The following is a 19,084-nucleotide window of genomic DNA, read 5'->3' on the forward strand; positions in this document are numbered from 1 at the left end:
GTTTGATCACGGGAGTCGGCGGGGTAATTTTGCAGTAGCACTCCTGCCTGCATAGTGAGAGAAAAAAGAGAGAACGGTCTGTTCCATGACTCATTTGCTATTAAGAGGAGATCTGGCTCTTGTTTTGTTTTTTTTTTGTGTGTGTGTTGGTTTCAGGTAACAACAGATTTTAAGGCTGAAGCCACATCTTGTAATTGTCAGGCCAAAGCTGCCAAGTCTGTCTGGATTTTATTTGACAATAGACTGTTTGGTTATTAAATCACACTGAAATGATACGTGCTATTCTGCCGGGGGCGGATTGGGGGCGGGGAGACACAGCGAGTGAAGATCCAGCATGATTAGAGTGATATTTTGTAACCGTGTCGCCAAAAGTCCAAATATTTTGTCATCCTAGATTAAAACAGATACATAATACAAAATATTTGATGTCTCTCTCGTTGAATATTATATCTGTTCTGCCTCGCAAGCAAAATGCAAAATAGTGTCTGTATTTGCTAATCCATGGGCTCTCCACTCGGCCGTGGGATGCAGAAATTTTATTGCTTAAAGCCCCATAGGTCAAGGATGTGATGGAAAACTTTGGCTCTGCCACTGTATTTAGTTAATTCGATGTTGCAGCCGAGTTCACTGACGCATATGCGATGTGTAGGTCAACCATGATGCACGCTGGACACAAAGCAGGTTAGAGCCTCCGCCTGCAGCTGTTCCTTGTCAGGGGTCTGTGCCAGTGGTTGTGGTGTTTACATAGAACGTCAGCACAATTGTGGCTTCGACCCCATCCTACAGCTGCGCAGGGGAGAATAACTGAAGTAGCCTCCTGCTTTTGTAGAACCACCGTATGGAATAAAACCGCTCCCAACCGAAGGCAATTATTTTACAAGCCGGACAGCTGACACCCGGAGTCAGTCTCAACATTGTGAGTTTAGCCGTAAAAGCAAACCGAGCCGAAGTTGATGTCGCGCTCCAGCGTCGGATCGATCGCCCGACTGGATTTTGGTCGTTCGACGCAACAAAACACGTGCCGCGGATGCTAAATATTAGTCTCCTAATGTCGTGGCCAAAATCTAACGAAGCGTCGACCTCTGAGGATGTGTGTGAACAGCTCAGTTTCTGCTGGGAAACGTGCATGATGAAACCAGTCACATATTTTGATAATGACCTGGGAGGTCGCCATCGTGTGCCTGTGCGTCGTATTAGTAAATCAGACAGATGACTATTTGCCAGTGAAAGTGTCATAACCTTTTTCCCGTTTTGGACTTTGTGGTGCTATTGGTTGTTCTAAGCTCAAAATGTCAACAGATTTGTTTGCGTGCAACGAGCTGTATGAATTTTCAAAGGCCTCTTAATAACATTAAAATGTGATCACAGCAGATTTATCCTTCTCTCTATATCCGCATGATCTTTTTTTTCTTATGCAAGACCCTGAAATCCCCTTTCAGGCATTTTGAGTTGTGCTGCCACACCGACTAATATGTTCAACGGCGAAAATGTCATTCAGCCTCGAATGCATCGCATTACCTCGATGTCGGGATGCTTTACAGAGAACGAGTTCCTCCGACGGATCTCCCGCTCCACAAGCCTATATTTGGGCAGCCCGTCTGGATTTTATTTTAAAAATTCTCTTCAGGATTTGCCTTACGCCATCTTCCCGGGTCCCTGCATGAAGTACGCAGTGGAACACGGCGTTGACTCATCTGTCTTGTCTGTCCCCGCAGGCTTCTTTTCAGCGCTCCAACAGCCATGACAAAGTGCGCAAGATAGTAGCAGAGGAGGGCCGCGCCGCACGGAACTTGATTGCATGGAGTGTCCCTCTCGAGAGCAAAGAGGAGGAAGGTCGGTAGCCCGCGAGACGTGCACAGCGCAAACAGAACTTTGCACGCTCCCATGCCCGCCCCTCTCCACGAATGCTCCATGTTGCATGCTCGCTAGTTCAGGTCATCCCACCCACAAACCTCCCACACGTTCACACATCCTGTTGCCTCTCCCATCCATCTTGGTCTTTCGCTCTACAGCTTCTGCACGGCTCTTATGTTTCATATGAGGTTTTTCCAAAAATGTTTTAAGTTCCCTCGTCCAGTTACGGCTCATTTTGGTGACTCAGCTTTGGTCTGAGAAATGTGTGTCATCGATAGATTTTTTTAAAAGTGATGCACTGCGTGCAATACATTGGGGGGGGAAAAAAATACCACCATATTTTGCAACCTTTTCTTCAGTGTCAGTCCATCGTCATGCAGCCTCAGGTGTGGATTGCAGCGTGCCAGAAGCTCAACAAGAATAAATCTGAGAATTTTCCCCCGGCATAATGAGGATCAGTGTGATCGGGGTGTTTATCCTCATGTTTGTGAAACCCTTTGAATAAAGCGAATGTAAAGCGGCCTTTAAAGCTCAAATAAAAATTTAGATTTGCTTTTCAATTCATTAGAAATCCCTCGTGGTGACACACAAATAAGATAATTTGCATCACCACGCTCGAGTGTGAAATTGTTGAATTCTCTAGTTATATACTGTAGAGCAGGGGTGTCAAACTCATTTTGGTCCGGGGGCCCGACTAGTAAAATCATTAGTGTCCCTTCTAAGTCCAAATTTTTCCTTTGTTTTAGTGTTAAGGAGGTGAACAGGTGAATTATAAAAAAAATTACATATAATAAACCCTTCCTTTAAAAAATACATGACGAATTGATATTGAAAATTAATATTAAAAAAGAATTTGATTTAAATGAGACCCTAAAAATGTTGTTGAGTTAAAAGAGAAGATATTGTCACTGTGGTAAAATTTTCCACTAGAATTTATTCGAAAATTGACTGGTAGCACGTGTAAGAGGAGGTATAATGTTTACAATGCTATTCTGGTTATTAAATCAATCTTTTTAATTTTGCCTGTTTTTTTTTTTTATAAGATAAGATAAGATAAGAACAACTTTATTAATCACGAAGGAAATTGTTGTGCCAGAGTTACAGAAAATATAACAGTAATAAATAATAAAAAGAAAAGGCAGAATTAGAAATAAATAAACTATAAACTATAAAGTGTCTCAGTGAAACTATAAAGTGTCTTAGTAACAAGTGAGGTAAGGAGTGCACAATAGTATGATAAAGGAAAAATTGTTGTGTACTGTTATGAAATGAAATATTGCACAGTTCTGAATATTGCACAGTGATTGTGATTTGTGATTGTTTTTGTGTTTTTTATAGAAATAAGAAAAGAAAAAAACATTTCAACAATGTCACTTGACAGATTTTCATCAAAAAAATCATTTTGTTTTCAAATTTTGAAGCCAAAATACATTGCAAAGTTACTTTTTCATTTTTTCCTTGACTTTTTTAAAAACATTTTTAAACCTATAGTATAAAACCCCAGATGCGTGTGATGCTTCTCCAACTGTCCAGTTAGCATTACCATCATCACACATTTGTCTGATGTTTCTTATGAAAATCCAAGATCAATATGTTGAACTTATTTTTTTATTTTATTTTTTTAATCCAAGCTGTAAAATGTTAACACTCTTTATTTAAATGAGAGGTTCATCCCTCTCCTTTTTCACCTCAATATTTGAACCAAGGTAGCAGAGTATCCCTGCTTTTATGTAACTGCAGACAACATTAATATTAGGAAATGTTAAATATTTCTCCTGGGAAAAGAAAGTACAATAAGCCAAATGACTGCACCGTGTCATTAACCTAATGTAATTAACCTAATTACATTTCTCCTTAAATTACATCCTTGTTAATTTTCATGTCTCTTCCCCACATAGCAAAATCCAAAGGCGTGTCTGGCGGCGGCTCCCGGGCTCAGAGGATCCATTCTGGACAGCAAAGGAACAAGAAACAGGTGGGTGCGCGATTTAGTGCCACTCGAGGGCGCCATCCACCCGCTGCAGACGTCTCACTCGGCCCCGAACTCAGTTGAATCCCCTGGAGGCAGACCCTCAGCGGTGTGTGTGTGTGTGTGGATCCCTATTGGTCCGTGGAAGGGAACCGGATCAGTGCTGAACCTGCACGGCAGAACGTGTGTGTGAACCGCCGTCATATTTTAAACAAACATTTCAGCCCAGTGGATGCTTCGTGTGGGCCGCGCCTCGATGGTAGCGACCCGTGCTTGATTCTCCATTGACGCCGCAAGGTTTGCAAACAACATGACACGAGCGTGCAGTGTGTGTGCATGGCTTGACCGTCAATATATGTTCATAGCCGAGGGACATTTGTTACCCATTTGGCAAGCAACCTGTGAACATTGCAAGCCACAAGAACGCTCATTTTTCTGTGCTCCTCATCTCACGGACGAGTGCCCTCTCAAAATGATAGAAAAATGCTGAACTGGTTGACGTTAAAATACGATAGCTGGTTTTTAACTGTCCGCTGTTGAGATGCCACAGGATTTACTGGATATTTGTATCTTTGGGTCACGGGAATTTTCACAAGCTCTATAAATGTGTGTTTACTGATTTAAACAATGTTTGCACATGCATTTTTTAATCATTGATTATTGTATAGATTAAGAATGTGATGACACAAATGTTTGGTTTCAAGTGTCAGCCATCTTTTGCATCCGCATTGCTACAATAGGTTGTTTAGGTAATACAAGACATCAGAGATATAAGGCATTAAATAGTTGACCCCCCCCCCCCCCCCCTCCGTTCTCCTGAAAGCTAACGGCTGCTATAAACAACTATGCGGTTACTCATGACACCAATATGTTTGAATGTCACTCCTAACGTTTGATCCGTCGCCGGCCTCTGCAGAATGCCGGTGCGGAAAGCAAAGGCACAGCTGGCGCCTTGCTGGACAAGGCGGCCGAGAAGAGTCCCACCAAAACCAGGGTGCCGCGAAAGGTGGACCTGCGCGCGCGCTACTGGGCCTTCCTTTTTGAAAACCTGCGCCGCGCCGTGGACGAGATCTACGTCACCTGCGAGTCGGATCAGAGCGTCGTGGAATGCAAGGTGAGTCCGTTTTATCGGGGAGGGAAAAATAAACGGACGTATTTTGAATTTCAAATCCCCGAGTCCGTGTTGTTGTACTATTTGTGAACACTAGAGGGGGACGGTGAGGTCATTCCACCTTTTGAGCCCAGCGTTCCTCTTGAGTTCTGCTTTTTGTCACAGGGACTCAGTGAAAGCTTGTTGATGAGAGAATTATCACGGGACTCTCTCCTTGGCTTGTCCGACTGGACGGAGCTTCGATGACAGACTGTAAACAACATCACGCGCGTGTTGTGTCGGTCATCTGGTATCTCCGTAAAAGGCGTCCGAAGGGCGCCTGCTTCTGTCGAGTAGAAACACAGTGCTCGATTCTCTCTTTTTTTTTTTTTGCTATTCAGGTTTTTGTCTCTCGACAGTCCCCAAGTTGCCGATCTGCTGCTGTACTTGTGCAAAGCCCACCCCCACCCGGCATTTCCTATGTCGTATTGATCCGTCTGCCATGCTGTATTATGCCGAGCATGGTTCTGGTGATGGTCTGCGGTCAGAGCCACAGTCGAGATCCCTGCGGTGTGATCATCATGTAGTCTGTCAGCCTGTGTCAGACATCTGGCCATTTTCTTTTTTTTTTTTCCTTTTTTTTTAATTTTTTTTTTGTCCGTCCCTCGCCGCCCCCCCACCCTCTCATACCGCCGTAGCCCGCTACATCCTAATGCCATCTAATGGCCACAGAGCTGGTCGCCGCTCATAATCCCCTTCCCACCCAGTTTGGGTTTAATGGACATTGATAGATGATGGAGTCATCTGGAAGGGGAAGCAGAGTGCTCCGACAGCCCCCGGCCGCAATCCCCCAGTGTAGCTGCGGGTGGCCTGCATCGTGCACTCTCACACCAACCGCTCGCCATATTCCACCTACAACCCCCCCCCCCCCCCCCCCCCCCCCCCCCCCGCGCCATAAACACAACAATTGTCAGGAAGTGACATGCAACATTCTTTGAGTGTATGTTACCAGACTACACGAGGCTAATGCTATTCCAACAGAACAAACGTACTTGCCCTCATCTATTACGACCAGTTGTTCTTCATCTCGCGCCTAATTTATCAGGCGCTTCGCCCATAACAGAATCCTGTTGGGTGATACTTTTAGGCATTTGTGGACGGATTACCTTTCACGCGCCAAACAGGCGCCGGCTCGAGACAGTTAAATGACAGCGCAATCAAATCTGTGAATTATTCACGTGGCCTTGAACGCGTGCGGTTCTCTGTCTGCGCGTGGATGGACCACTGGTTTTTACTGGGCACCCCCTTTTTATGGCGAAGCTTCTCCATGGGGGTGGGTTTAACATTTTGTCATTCCCCATGAAATGTTATGTGCGGGTTGTATTTAGGTAAGTGTGCCTGTTAACATGCTGAAAGCCACTTTATGATGCCTCAGCTCGCCGCTGGTTTGTCTGTCAGGACAAGCAAACCCCCATCTATCTCGGGCCTTCATTACCAAATGAATGGCCGGCAATAGTGGTGGTCTTTTTCTGTTAACCAACCCTAATCAGCAGGCCCGCTGCTGAACACATCTTTCACTGGCCTGACTTGTCTATTAACTAAAAGCACTGTGAAGCTTTACTCTCAATTACCACTCCCTTCACGGTCCCCATCAATCAGTTGTCTCCATTTTATTAGCGCTTTGGGGAACCCCCCACCCCTGCAGCCTGCCGCTTTGAGTCAATCAACATTTTGCGTCAGTCTAAGCCCCGCCATGTTTTTCTGTAGGTCTTAGAAGATCCCGATGCGACAAACTGCTCTAGAACGGGTGAGGGGGAAACAGTGTCCTGGTGGCGCAGCTGGGCAGCGCAGCTTTGCCTCATCGCTAGAAGTTTTTTAATTCGGTTTCTGTGTGGAGTCTTCTCGTTCTTCGTCTTCCTCCCACAGTCCAAAAAAAACAATTAGTAGGTGAATTGAAGACAAAATTGTCTATTAAATATGGACTTTCTGTATCATCTTGTGTGCGGGAGAAGATTTATAGATCCATTAGATCCATTCATAGTCCATAAATTTACATCTTTTCTTTGCTCAGCAGGTATTATAAGCTGGTCTGAGAGAGAAGTTCTAAGAACTGTCCAGCTCAACCTTGGTCCTCAGCACTTTGGAACTTATTAGTCGTGTTATGACGTGCACGTTAAGCGCCACACTCAAATACAAACTAAGAAAAAGAGGTAGATGACACGGACAACATGTAGAGCGGAGCAGCCACAGCGTCCATGTTGTGCATGCAGGGAACAAAAACCATGGACCATCGGACGGGTCGAAGTGTTTAGATCTCCCACCGTGGCTTTGGCGTGTCAAGAACCCTGCTGTTCGCCAACTCCAAACTTATTTTTGCCCAACTGTTGCTGTTCCTTTGCGAGCTGTGGAATCCCCTCTGTGGCTTTCAAGCTAGAAGAGCCTGGACCTCCTCGTTGCCCATTTCTTGCTGGTTCTGTCCATTAATGTCGCAAAAATACAACCCTAGCCGACAGGTTTTTAAAAATAGCCCTCTGTAGCTCGCAAGAAATATCTGGTAACGGCCATGGCTTATGAGTTCTACCGATCACCGAGCACCTACGTAATAGGAGTTCCTAAGAAAATGTAAAAAGAGGCCTCCTCGGAGTGGGAGCTGAAATGGTTGCAGGACCTGAGGTCCAATGTTCTTGGAATGGCTCAAGGAACTCCAAAAAAGTTCCTGCAGTGTGAAAGGGACTTTTCCCTTCTGATTTTCTTTATTGTTTGTTTTGTTCCCCATGTCGATTTAATTCCGTTGTCATGTTGCTTTAGGAAGCACTGATGATGCTGGACAACTACGTCCGTGATTTCAAAGCCCTCATCGACTGGATCCAGCTCCAGGAGAAGCTGGAGAAAACCGATGCCCAAAACAGGTGACCGTCAGCGTCTCTCTTTCCGCACCTCTCGTTCTGGCTCGGAGTCACAAATTGAGCGGATCAACATCGTTGGATTTGACGCCGGTTGATTAATGTCCCCGAGTCTCCGTGGCTCTGTAAGGACTGTAAATTGACGGGGAAATAAAAATCTTGCCGTGTTTACTGTTCATTATTACATGCCGGTTTTATGGGCTAAATTGCAGCGGGTGGAATTACCGTTTAGCTGAATTGTCAAAGCGAGGGCTTCTGTGTTGCTGATAACCACAAAACTTAGCATTAGCATTATTAAAGTGATGTTTACTGCCTGGGTTTTGCTGCTCAGGCCTACCTCTTTAGCCTGGGAGGTGCGCAAGATGTCTCCGGGACGGCACGTGATGCCCAGCCAGTCGGCAGACAGGATGGTCCCGTCTCAAGGTGCACGGCGGGCGCACAACTTCGGGTAAGCTCCGCCACACGTGTATTTTCCCAATACTTTGAGGCGTTCGGTTTCATTTTAAAAGCCCAGATAAATGTCTATTCAATTAAAAATTCGTCAGTGGCGTGATAAGGTATCCTGCTGTTAACAGATCAATATTTGAGATGACGCGCTGTCCGTTTTTTGAAATGGGTTAGAAGCGGCAGACTGTGTTATCTACCAATAGGGGCATCGATCGCGTACGGCGGAGCATTTGTTTAATGCAATTTGTCGAGTTTCTCACTCTTTGGCCATACAATAAGTGGGAGGTGTAGATAAAAGTGTCAGTTAAAGACTGCTGAGGCCCCGGTTCAATACGGGCCAGAGAGATGTAATCCGATGCTGCAGGAAATGGATATTGATCACGACGGAGGGCCTGTTGCCCAGTACGCTTCCATCTGCGGGCAGAGAGTGCCTGCTTTACTTTTGCCTGGCACTGTCTTCAAACTCCTGAAGTTTCTAATGACCTGCAGCACAGTAGGAACTGCGGAGGAAGTGAAACAAGGCAACCGGTCAATTCTTCACGGTCCAGGTGCTCATTCGTTTGATCCCATGCATGTTGTGTGTGTGTGTGTGTGTGTGTGTGTGTGTGTGTGTGTGTGTGTGTTTCATCCAGCGGTCCCTCACCTGCACTGGCTGCAGCCCGCTTCTCCCACACCGGCCCCAGCTGGGCAGACCGGGTGAAATGCACCCAGTCGACCCCTTACCCCAGTCAGCCAGCGGCCTCTCCGGTAGAAAAACAGAGTAAGAAGTTGCACCCTCAAAAAGATCTACGCTCACCTCTTCTTCTTTTTTTCTGTTAAAAAAAAAAAGGATAAAGTTCAGCCAAAAATGAAAATTCAGGGTGTTTGCTCTGAACCGTCGTGTGGCTTCACCGGTAAAAGTGCTTCCCAGCTTCCTCCCAAACAACCCAAGAAATGATTGTGCGTCTGGTCGTGACATTTGCTAGAAAAAAACGTCTTTTTCGTTTGCAGAAATCAAAACGCGCACAGCTTGAGCCATATTCCTATTTGCGAGTATCACTCAGCTATAAATCAGGATTTTTCTTTTTGCGCCCTCGCTACTTTGCAGATGGTTTTTGGAATTTGGTTCTCGTGATTTATCGTTCTTTTGTGTTCTTTTGCCGCATTTGAAATTTTCTTTCATGATGAAATAGCCATATTCCAGCCTAAGAAAAAGAAAATAGTAAACAATATAGTTAAATTAAGCTAAAATTCCTTCTTTTTTTTTTTTTTTTTAATAAATAAAATACAGATCTCGTTTGCTAAACAAAGGGGGAAGCATAATCCAGTCGATGGTGGGTTGAGTGAGGTTTGTTGAGGGTTAATATATCTTTAAATCAAAATAATCACACCTTTGCGGAAATTTACTTTTCGCTGGGGGTCTTTGAATGTTACTCCGAGCAAAAAGTGAAGGTCCACTGTAATACCAGGGAAGCATCCTCATGGAGGCATGTTACGCTTCATTTTGACCATCTTAAAATGCCCGGTCAGTTGAGTTGTTTTGGAGGATGCTGGAAATCCGTTTTCCCGTGAATCCCGCCGCATTGTGTCACCCGACACTCGCTCTCGGCATTGGGTCGGTAAGTAGACCACCTCTGAATTTTCATCTTTTTGGGATGCGCTTTAACTACAAGACACTTTAACTCGGCGTAGGACGCCGTTTCCTCTCAGTGACTCAGGGTCTCGCGTGTTCTCTAGATAAGAAGGACGCCGAGGGCTGGGAAACGGTCCAGAGGGGTCGCGCTTCCAAGCCCCGCTCGGCCGCCATCGTCGCCAAGGTCAGCCCCGTCCTCGCTCACGTCACCCCCGTGCAGGACGGCGGCAAGGACAAGCAGTCGCCTCTCCCGCCGCAAGAAGAGCAGCAACTCGATCCGCCGTGTTCCCTGGCCATGGATACGACCCAGGCGGACACCGAGTCGCCGCTGCCCGCCGAGCCCGACCCCCCGGACGAGCTTCCCCGTCCGGAGAGCGCGCACGTGATGGAGGTACTCGGGCTCAGTGTCTCCCCGAGGTGTCCCGGGATGTGCGCCGTCGATGAGATTCGGTGCCGCAGGGCGATAAGTCGGTCCACATTTTTGGTTTGGGCTCTCTTGTGTTTACGCACGGGCTGGCAGGGGTGTCGGCTTCCAGGCCATTTATAGTACACTTGAGGGCGGAAAAACCCGTTTTCAATAAGCTGAAATAAATACTCCCCTGTCACTTCATCAACATGCACTCGGTAAAGGCGGGTTTTGGCGATTGGTTGATTGTGACATTCAAATCCACACTTCCAATCTGTCTGCAAATTCTCATCATAATTGGAAGTTCTGGGCATGTCAGATTTTTCCCTGCATGATTTGTGTGTTTTTACTTGATTTATTTACTTATTTTTTTGATTTATTTATTTTTATTGCTCACCAGGGTTGCCAGGTCAGCTTTTTTTACTTGCATACCTATTGGTAAAAATCAAGAATTTTAAAATGCCATATCTATTTTTTTTTTTTTTTTTCAAATGAAGTCATTTATTTATACGTTTTATATTTACCTTGAGTACAAACGTTTAGCCAATGAAAACATTTGCTTAAGTTTCAGAGCTCTATTTCAATTACGATAGTATACCATACTAGTACCTCGATGAATGAATTATGGTATAATTTTGTGGTTGTCGTTTGGCAGGAGCATATTTGGGTTTTGTTAATGGCCTCTTTCTGGGCTTTTTTTTTTAATATTCCTTTGAGCTGATTTTTTTTTTTTTTTCCCCAGTCTTGCAGACCTGGCAATCTTGTTTCTCCTGTGAATTGCTCGAAATATGCATGTCTTTAATTGAGTTTGCGTTTGCTTGTGTGTGACTGTCGGTGCAGCCCCCAGCAGAGAGAGCACAGGACTCGGGGCGGTGTGTCGACCCACCCTGCGAAGACGCGCCTCCCCCCGTAGCCGCTCTTATCCCTCCCAAAGCCCCAGAGCCCGCCGAGTCCTCAGCCACAGTCCCACCGACAGACATTACCCTATCGGTCCCGACCCCCGCCCCGGCCCCCGCCGCACCCCCAGATTCACCCCAGACGGATCTTCTCGGTGGACTGTCGGCCTTGGAGGACAGCGGGGCCGAGGGGGTCGCGTCGCAGGGCACGGCCACATCTGCTCCACGACAGGCTGAGGCTCCCATGGCAGCGGTGAAACTGGAGAGTGTGCTGGACCCCACAGAGCTTTCTACTGTGAGTGCTGAGAGATGGAGGAGCAGAGGGAGGGGTGGTCTGGGGAGGCCAGGGACTCCCAGAGGTGTTTCACTGCCTAAACAAAGTCAATCTTAAGAGCCCCAGACCAAATGAGCAGCGAAGACTGTATGGCTCAATGCAGTGTTGTTATAACACCATTCACTGTAAAGAATAGCTGTGGATTGATTGCTTTTGTGTTTCAGCAGATGCTTTTAGCGAGTTGCCCCAAAGTCTCATCTAGACCCAGTGAATTCAGACTAAATTCTGTGCAAAACAAAACAAAAAAACAAAACATCCCAGTATTTATTCCACTCGCCATCATACAGCATTACACACCGAGTGTATTTATGCCAGGGTTGGATTGTAAACCTTCAAAATGGCAGTTGCGTGTTTTGTTTTTCACGCTTTTTCCTGATCGGTCAGAGGAGCAAAGGTGGAAGTGAAAGCGCGAGCGGTTGTTGTTATTGTTGTTGTTGTCGCTGCATTCAGCTATGATGAAGGCAACATTACGGGTGTTGTGCATATCTGCCAATGCGGCTTTGAGATGAGATGTACTTTATTCATCCCAGGATTGGGAAATTACCTGGCAGCAGCAGCATAAAGACAATGAAAAACTAATTATGAAATAAATCAAAATCCGAAGGTATGAAAAAGTATTATCTAAAAGCATCTATACATATTTAGCTCATATACAGGAGGAAATACAAGTAGCAATGGGGCTGTTTCCTCCTGCGCCCACCCGGTTCGACCGCTGAAAATATCTACGTCCCTTCTTTTTCCAACAGAAGACGAGGACGAGCGCTAAAGCTTTAGGGGGGTTGAATTTGAACAGTTTGCGTCGTAGCTTTCTCGTGGCTCCTTCAGTTCTCCAGGTTTTGCACGGCCCGCGTTTGAGACGCAGTTACTTACCAATGTGTCAGGTGGAAATATCAATAAATACCTGTTCTTTCAGGGCAAATATGTTAAAAAAGAAAAAGGAAGTCGCCTCCTTCCGCCATCTCCTCATCCTCACAGTAAATGTGCCTTCCCTTCCTCCCCCGCATGACTCTGGAATGCCTCCTCACGTGTGATTCTTGTGATGACTGTGTGGTAAAACTGCGATCAGGCCGCCACCGTGTTTCCTCCACCCCGAGGTCACGCCTCAAAAGTACGAATCGGACCTGAGCTGCACAGAGTTTTAAAAATCCTTACGTCCCTCTGACTAATTCACAACGGGCCTATTTTTAAATTCTTTTTATTATTTTTTTTAATTTTCTCTCCACTTCAAAATATATTGGATATTGTTTCTAATAGGGTTTTAAAATATTTGGATTTATCTCCACCCAGGCCTTGGCAAGAACCCTCAGATTTTCACGAAAGGTGTTATTATTACAAGATGAATGTATTTGATTTTTATTTTCCAGAATGTTTTCTAAAATGCGATTGTCACGTGATTGACGTGTGACGTGCAAAGAGGTGATGCCTCTGCCGTGTGTCCAGCCCCAGTCCATGGCCGAGGTCCTCGCCAAAAAGGAGGAACTGGCCGACCGCCTGGAGAAGGCCAACGAGGAGGCCATCGCCAGCGCCATCGCGGAAGAGGAACAGCTGACCAGGGAGATCCAGGCCGAAAACAACGACCTGGAGACCGACAACGAAAGCGACTTCTCCGTAAGACCATTTAGTCGTTCGTCTGTAAATAAAGTTGTTCGGGTCTTTATTACCAGACCAAACTCTTTACTGCAGGCGAGCATGGGGAACGGGGGATGTGGAAGCAATATGGATTGGAACGACATGCTGGCAGATTATGACGGTACGGAGAGCCGCGTCTAAACAAAAGCTCCTTCTGACGCACCGAACGCGACAAAGTCCCGATGATTTTCTTCGCCTGTCGTCTCCAGCTCGGGAGCCGTGGCGTCAGAGCACCTCGTGGGGCGACATGGTGGAGGAGGAACCTGCTCGACCGCCGGGACACGGGATTCACATGCATGAAAAATTGTCCTCACCGTCCCGCAAGAGGTGCGGCTTATTTGAATTTATTTTTTTTAATTTTAATCCCCACGCATTTGTCAGTTCTTCAGACTCTTATGTTTGGCTTGTGCTTTGTGAACGGCTCCTCACACTCCATATTTGCAGGCCCTTCGCCATATTTTGACAATCTTACTTACCGCGTCTGACCTTCGCTCTGCTTCCAGGCCTCACAGGGGAATCCCGCCGTCTCAGAGAAAGGAGAAAAACGCAACGCGTTGAATGATGCGTGTCCGTGTTTTTGTTTTTGTCCCCCCCCCCCGGACAGGACTATCGCCGAGTCGAAGAAGAAACACGAGGAGAAGCAGCTGAAGGCGCAGCAGCTGAGGGAGAAACTGCGCGAGGAGAAGACGCTCAAGCTGCAGAAGCTTCTGGAGCGGGTGAGAGCCCCGGTCGGGCCGACAGAAAGCGAACCTCAAATTCCGCGGACAGGCCGAGTGTGAGAGTCTCCGTCAGCGCGCCGCCCGGGCAAATCACCCGAGAGTCCAACCCGCTCCGCCGAGTGCATCCGGGCCTGCTTCTGCCGCAAGCTGTCAATAGAGAAACCCCTGGCCGGGAGAAGCGGGCTTTCATTTAGTTTGTTTTTGTTCTCCAAGCCAGCGTGAGTTGAGTCAGCCTTAGAGCAAATTAGGACCAACCGCACACAGGTAGCGGCTCATTTAACGTGAATCCACACGCGGACACGCCGCGGCAGGTCCAAACCCAAGGAGCGAGAAGCCGCGGTGTCGTGAACGATCCGCTCTGCGTCTCCACCCTGACGTCTCACGCCGGTTTTTAAATTGTTTGTTCAGGAAAAGGAGGTTCGGAAATGGAAGGAGGAGTTGTTGGAGCAACGGCGGAAGATGATGGAGGAAAAGCTCCTGCACGCCGAGTTTAAGAGGGAACTGCAGCTCCAGGCCATTGTGAAGAAGGCCCACGTGGAGGAGGCCAAGGTATGACGGGGACACGGTTATCGTCACACGCTTCAGGCGTGTCAGAGCATTTAGTATGCATAGAAGGCAACACGGAAAATCTCACATTGATTCACGCGTGTTTGTGACTTGTGGATATGATATTTTTATAAACGAGAGAACTGGCGGCCAAATGATTTTTGGGGCAATAAGGTCTCTGGCTCAATTCCTACTGGGAGCCTTTCCTCCATGTAGTAGGTTCATCGGAGACCTTTAAACACCCAGACATGTAAATAAACAAGTGAATAGTCGTATGTCTTATGAATGAGAGGGTGAATGGTTGTGAGTTTCAATGATGTGTGAATGGTTGTGTCTATATATGTAAATGTGGGGGTGAATGGTGGTTTCTAGCTGCATGTGATTGAGAGAATGAATGGTTGTGTTTATATGAGTGTGAGGGTGGGTTGTTGTGTCTCTATATGATGTGTGAATGAGAGTGGTTGCGTATCTCCATGTGTGGTCCTGTGACTGGCTGAGGACCGGTCCAGGGTTGAGCCCTGCCTCCTGTCCAAAGACAGCTCAGAATGGCTCCGGCCCCCTACGACCCCGAGTGCAAGATAAGGGGTATAAAGAATGAATGAATGCATGAAAGTGGAGAACCTTTGCCGTCATGAGAACAGACCTGTACGACCTACAATCCATTCCTCGCTGTCGTCACGGTGTTTGTATATGCATGTGTATGCATATGTTTGACACAAGCGACGTTTGCCTCTGCAGGTGAATGAAATTGCGTTCATCAACACTCTGGAAGCCCAAAACAAGAGGCACGACGCCCTGGCCAAGTTAAATGAGTATGAACAACGCCTCAATGAGCTGCAGGAGGAGCGACAGAGGCGGCAGGAGGAGAAGCAGGCCAGAGATGAGGCTGTGCAGGTGCTAGACAGAAAATGCATGCTTGAGCCTTCGCGTTTGTCGGTTTGTTTTGACTCACTTTTCATACTTTTCTGTGCTGAAGGAGCGGAAGCGGGCCTTGGAAGCAGAGCGGCAGGCACGGGTGGAGGAGCTGCTGATGCGACGGAAGGAACAGGAGGCTCGCATCGAGCAGCAGAGGCAAGAAAAGGAGAAGGCCAGGGAGGACGCGGCGCGAGAAAGGGCGAGGTTTGTGGTGTGGCTTTTAAACACGGTGGCGGCCTCAGTCCTCATTTTATTCCCAAAGTCTGAGAGATTCGCTTGTGATTCTGTGTCTTAAGGGACCGCGAGGAGCGCCTCGCTGCTCTTAGCGCAGCTCAGCAGGAGGCCATGGAGGAGCTCCAGAAGAAAATTCAAATGAAGGTTCGTTCGCAGGGAGACGCGTTATTTATCTCCTGTCCAGCTGACTTAGCACAAAGTAAACGCCTATTTTCTGTTGCTATTTCTCAAAGCACGATGAGAGCAGCCGCAGGCACATGGAGCAAATCGAGCAGAGGAAGGAGAAGGCCGCTGAGCTCAGCAGCGGCCGGCATGCTAACACAGACTACGCCCCCAAACTGACGCCCTATGAGCGGAAGAAACAGTGCTCTCTGTGCGGCGTTGTGGTATGTTCACTATCACTATCATGTAACTCGCAGAAGAGATACTCATGGAACCCATCTGGCCACCTTCCACTCACTTCGAATCTCCCGCTGCTTGTGCTCCGTTTAAATCAAACCTGCGGCGTGGAACTTTTTACGCCCCATCTGACAGTTAGCCTAATTGAAAATTAAAAACCTCGGCACGGGCGCACGTCGTATGCCTTCGGCTGTGCTTCCCGAGGGAAAATGTCAAACCGGCGGAGACACCAGAGAAGATAATCATCTACTGAGACGCCGTTTTCCACTGGGCTCTTTAACACCCTGTTTACAAATTCTGCATCTGCGTCACACGCGCGTCTCCGAGGCGGATGCTTTTTCACCGTGCTGCGCCTGCCAGCGGGTTAGCGTACACGCAGCGTTCGACGCTCGTTCTTGCCCGCTATGACTCGAGACTTCCTAGTTTGCAGCAAATGTTCTTCCCATCAGTCACTGCAGTAACTGCTGCAGGTACGGGATAAAATACCTCAACATTTCTGCAGTTGAAGCTTGCCGCATTTTCAGTTTGTCAGCGTCGCGCCGTAAAATGTTTGCACGGTCGCGTTGCGTAAAGATGGATTGGCTTCATACGTTTGGAGGCCGTGCGGAGAGGAGATCCAGGAAAATCCCATCGGTCCGATGGCGTTTATTGAAGCCAAACACAGCATAGAAACAGCGGGCTGGCATCGGCGGCTCAGACAGCAGAGATGCCGTAGAGATCGCTATCAGCGCGATCATGGCAACGGGGTTCAACGCAGCAGCCGGCGACACAAAGCAGACGCGAGTCTCATCCATGTGGACTGTATGCAGCCGTATTTGTGCATTTTTTTCTGCCGATTAAGGACAAAGCAGAGCGGCGTCACCGGGAATCGGAAAGAGGGGGTTCAAAATATGTCAGGATATTCAACGCCCTTACAGACCATTTGCATCTGCACCACTGCGTCCACTTCTGGCTCCCTCTTAACAGGCACAGCGTGACGACCCGCTCCGATTCCAAATGTAAATGGCGCGTGGAAGTGCAGGAGGTGATAGTTACATCATTTGAAAAAGACATGTAGTTTTCACGTGTAAACAGAGCATAAAAGGGCCCTTGGCGGCCGCGGCACACAAGAATGCCGCTTCTCTCTCCTCCCCACTTTAGTTCCGGCAAACTCAATTATTGCCGGTTAGCATCATCACCGACGTGCCAGTTCAATAATACCCTTCCAGACAGCACATTTCGTAACTCCGGGGAACAGATTTATCTCCCGCTAGGAGGCTTTGGTGAGCCCCCTTTGGCAGGAAGCTCGACTGCGAGGGCTTTTAATTCATACGTCAGCCCCGCACTCCAGCTTTATCTTCCCACCCTATGTTTAATGTTTGTGTCATGCTAGATGCGGACGCAGTTACTACAGCGGTGCCCCTTTGCATAACTCTCCTTTGATTTGGTCACATACATATTCATGTACAACTCTACCGCCGGCGCGGGTGGGAGAGGTTGAGAATATGAATGCAGATTTAACAGCATCCCATGCGGCGGGACTTTAAACAGATTTATGTCCTGACATGATTACACTTTTTCAAGTGTCAGACGGCGGGACGCTCTAAACCGGCATCAGGTAAAGAGGGTGGAAGAGGGAATCTTGTTAAATTGTTGGATGACCTTGGCCAGCATCTGACACTAGGGATCAGGAGTGGGTCAGCGGCAAGCACTTTATTTAATGACACCGAACACAAAGTATCATAAATGGGCTTGTTTTCATTGATTGGAGAACAACACAGTCTACTGTGTACCTGCTTTTCTTAGCCTGGCACTTTGATAATAAATCAAGACCGCTGGTTTCTCCATGTGCTGATGACCCAATCTGTGTCGCGATCGCATCCCGTCGGAAAAGGAATATAAAATATGATTCCGGCCATAAAAAGGTATACACGGCCCGCGAGAGGAATCACGGTTCCTTTTCCCCCGCTATCACGTCGGTGTTTCAAGAGTGCTAGGTCACGTCCTCCAGAGAAGGTATATGATTTCACCAGCGTCCCCCACGGGGCCCCGATGACCCTTTCCTGCCTTGGTCTCCATTGTGTCCGCAGGGGTGACCTCTGACCACTGTGTTTGTGTTTATAGATCACCACGGAGGTGCACCTGTTCAGCCACACCAAGGGCAAGAGGCACCAACAGGCTGTGCGGGACAGCAGCAGCATCCAGGGACGGGAGCTCTCCGATGAGGAAGTGGTACGTAACCCCCCCCCCGCAGCGGATGCGCTCTTTCTCTTAAATAATGCCGGCCCCGGTGCCGCTTGTGTCAAGCAAGAAGACAAAGAGGCACGGCAGTCTTTTATGACGCGGCCATTATTATTGTTTATGCGTCCTCTTACATACTGCCACGGCTCTGTTGCTGCTTTGTGAGATTACAAATGGGTCCTGAAATGTACACAGTCAGGGTTCAGTGCTTCGGCGGAGGGGTGACATCACCCGTTGATGAGAGGTTGTGTTTTTTTTTTTTTTTTTTTTTGTCATTGAGCTGCCTTCCACGGGGGGATGCGGCTCATCAGTGCAAGGTAATCTCTCAGGCTGCAATATGAGATTGGCTTTTCAGCCGCGCTCATTGTAAGGCTGACAACTGTTGTTGCTATACGCAGCACCTTTGGCCCCAGCAGCTCTTTCACTCCAGGCCTATTTATTGAGAAGGCAATAATTGATACCATCTCCATCCCTACCTCGAAATGATTATTCCCCCCCCCCCCCCGAATGCAGGTCAGTTTTTATTTCGAGTATTGCACCCCTGTGTGCGATACGTCTTTTTAGGTTTTGGTGTCGCTGTCCTACAATTTTTTTTTATCATCATTACTGAAGGACCAGAGCGAAGAACCGCGACGACCAGCCAAATTCCATTCAGAAAACAAGCATTTTTCAAGGTTGTCTGGGAAGCAACGAACATTTCATAATAACCATTATCACGCTGTCGACGGCCGAGTAATGCCACATTATTTTTCCAGCGCGTTGAGTGCACGTCTCAAAAGGACTGTTTCGGGTTTATCTGACCAAGGTTATTCGTGATCCGGCTATTTAGGCCAACATTCACCAGGGAGGTGTGGAAGCCTTGCAACGGAAGAGAACAGTATCTGCGCTCTCTTTGTGCAAATGATGTCCCC

General features: G+C 47.5%; 1 protein-coding gene across 3 annotated transcripts in view; it reads left to right on the forward strand.

The window, feature by feature from the left end:
• scaper (S-phase cyclin A-associated protein in the ER) overlaps positions 1-19,084 on the forward strand; it is a 60,493-nt gene that overhangs the window by 2,540 nt on the left and 38,869 nt on the right. For 2 of the 3 annotated variants that reach the window (XM_086163132.1, XM_086163133.1), the window contains exons 2-19: positions 1,716-1,833; positions 3,753-3,829; positions 4,740-4,937; positions 7,722-7,822; positions 8,148-8,264; positions 8,896-9,023; positions 9,980-10,266; positions 11,122-11,472; positions 12,952-13,119; positions 13,195-13,261; positions 13,350-13,467; positions 13,745-13,856; positions 14,268-14,408; positions 15,144-15,299; positions 15,382-15,524; positions 15,617-15,698; positions 15,788-15,940; positions 18,057-18,164. In XM_086163132.1, the coding sequence (XP_086019258.1) occupies positions 1,716-1,833; positions 3,753-3,829; positions 4,740-4,937; positions 7,722-7,822; positions 8,148-8,264; positions 8,896-9,023; positions 9,980-10,266; positions 11,122-11,472; positions 12,952-13,119; positions 13,195-13,261; positions 13,350-13,467; positions 13,745-13,856; positions 14,268-14,408; positions 15,144-15,299; positions 15,382-15,524; positions 15,617-15,698; positions 15,788-15,940; positions 18,057-18,164 (2,625 nt within the window). The remainder of the gene's footprint in view (positions 1-1,715; positions 1,834-3,752; positions 3,830-4,739; positions 4,938-7,721; positions 7,823-8,147; positions 8,265-8,895; positions 9,024-9,979; positions 10,267-11,121; positions 11,473-12,951; positions 13,120-13,194; positions 13,262-13,349; positions 13,468-13,744; positions 13,857-14,267; positions 14,409-15,143; positions 15,300-15,381; positions 15,525-15,616; positions 15,699-15,787; positions 15,941-18,056; positions 18,165-19,084) is intronic. The other variant, XM_086163134.1, reaches the window with a different exon arrangement.

This window comes from Fistularia commersonii, chromosome 17 (genome assembly GCF_037954325.1).
Source record: "Fistularia commersonii isolate RoL2024-O1a breed Wild chromosome 17, RoL_Fcom_v1.0, whole genome shotgun sequence".
In the NCBI taxonomy this organism is placed as follows: domain Eukaryota; kingdom Metazoa; phylum Chordata; class Actinopteri; order Syngnathiformes; family Fistulariidae; genus Fistularia; species Fistularia commersonii.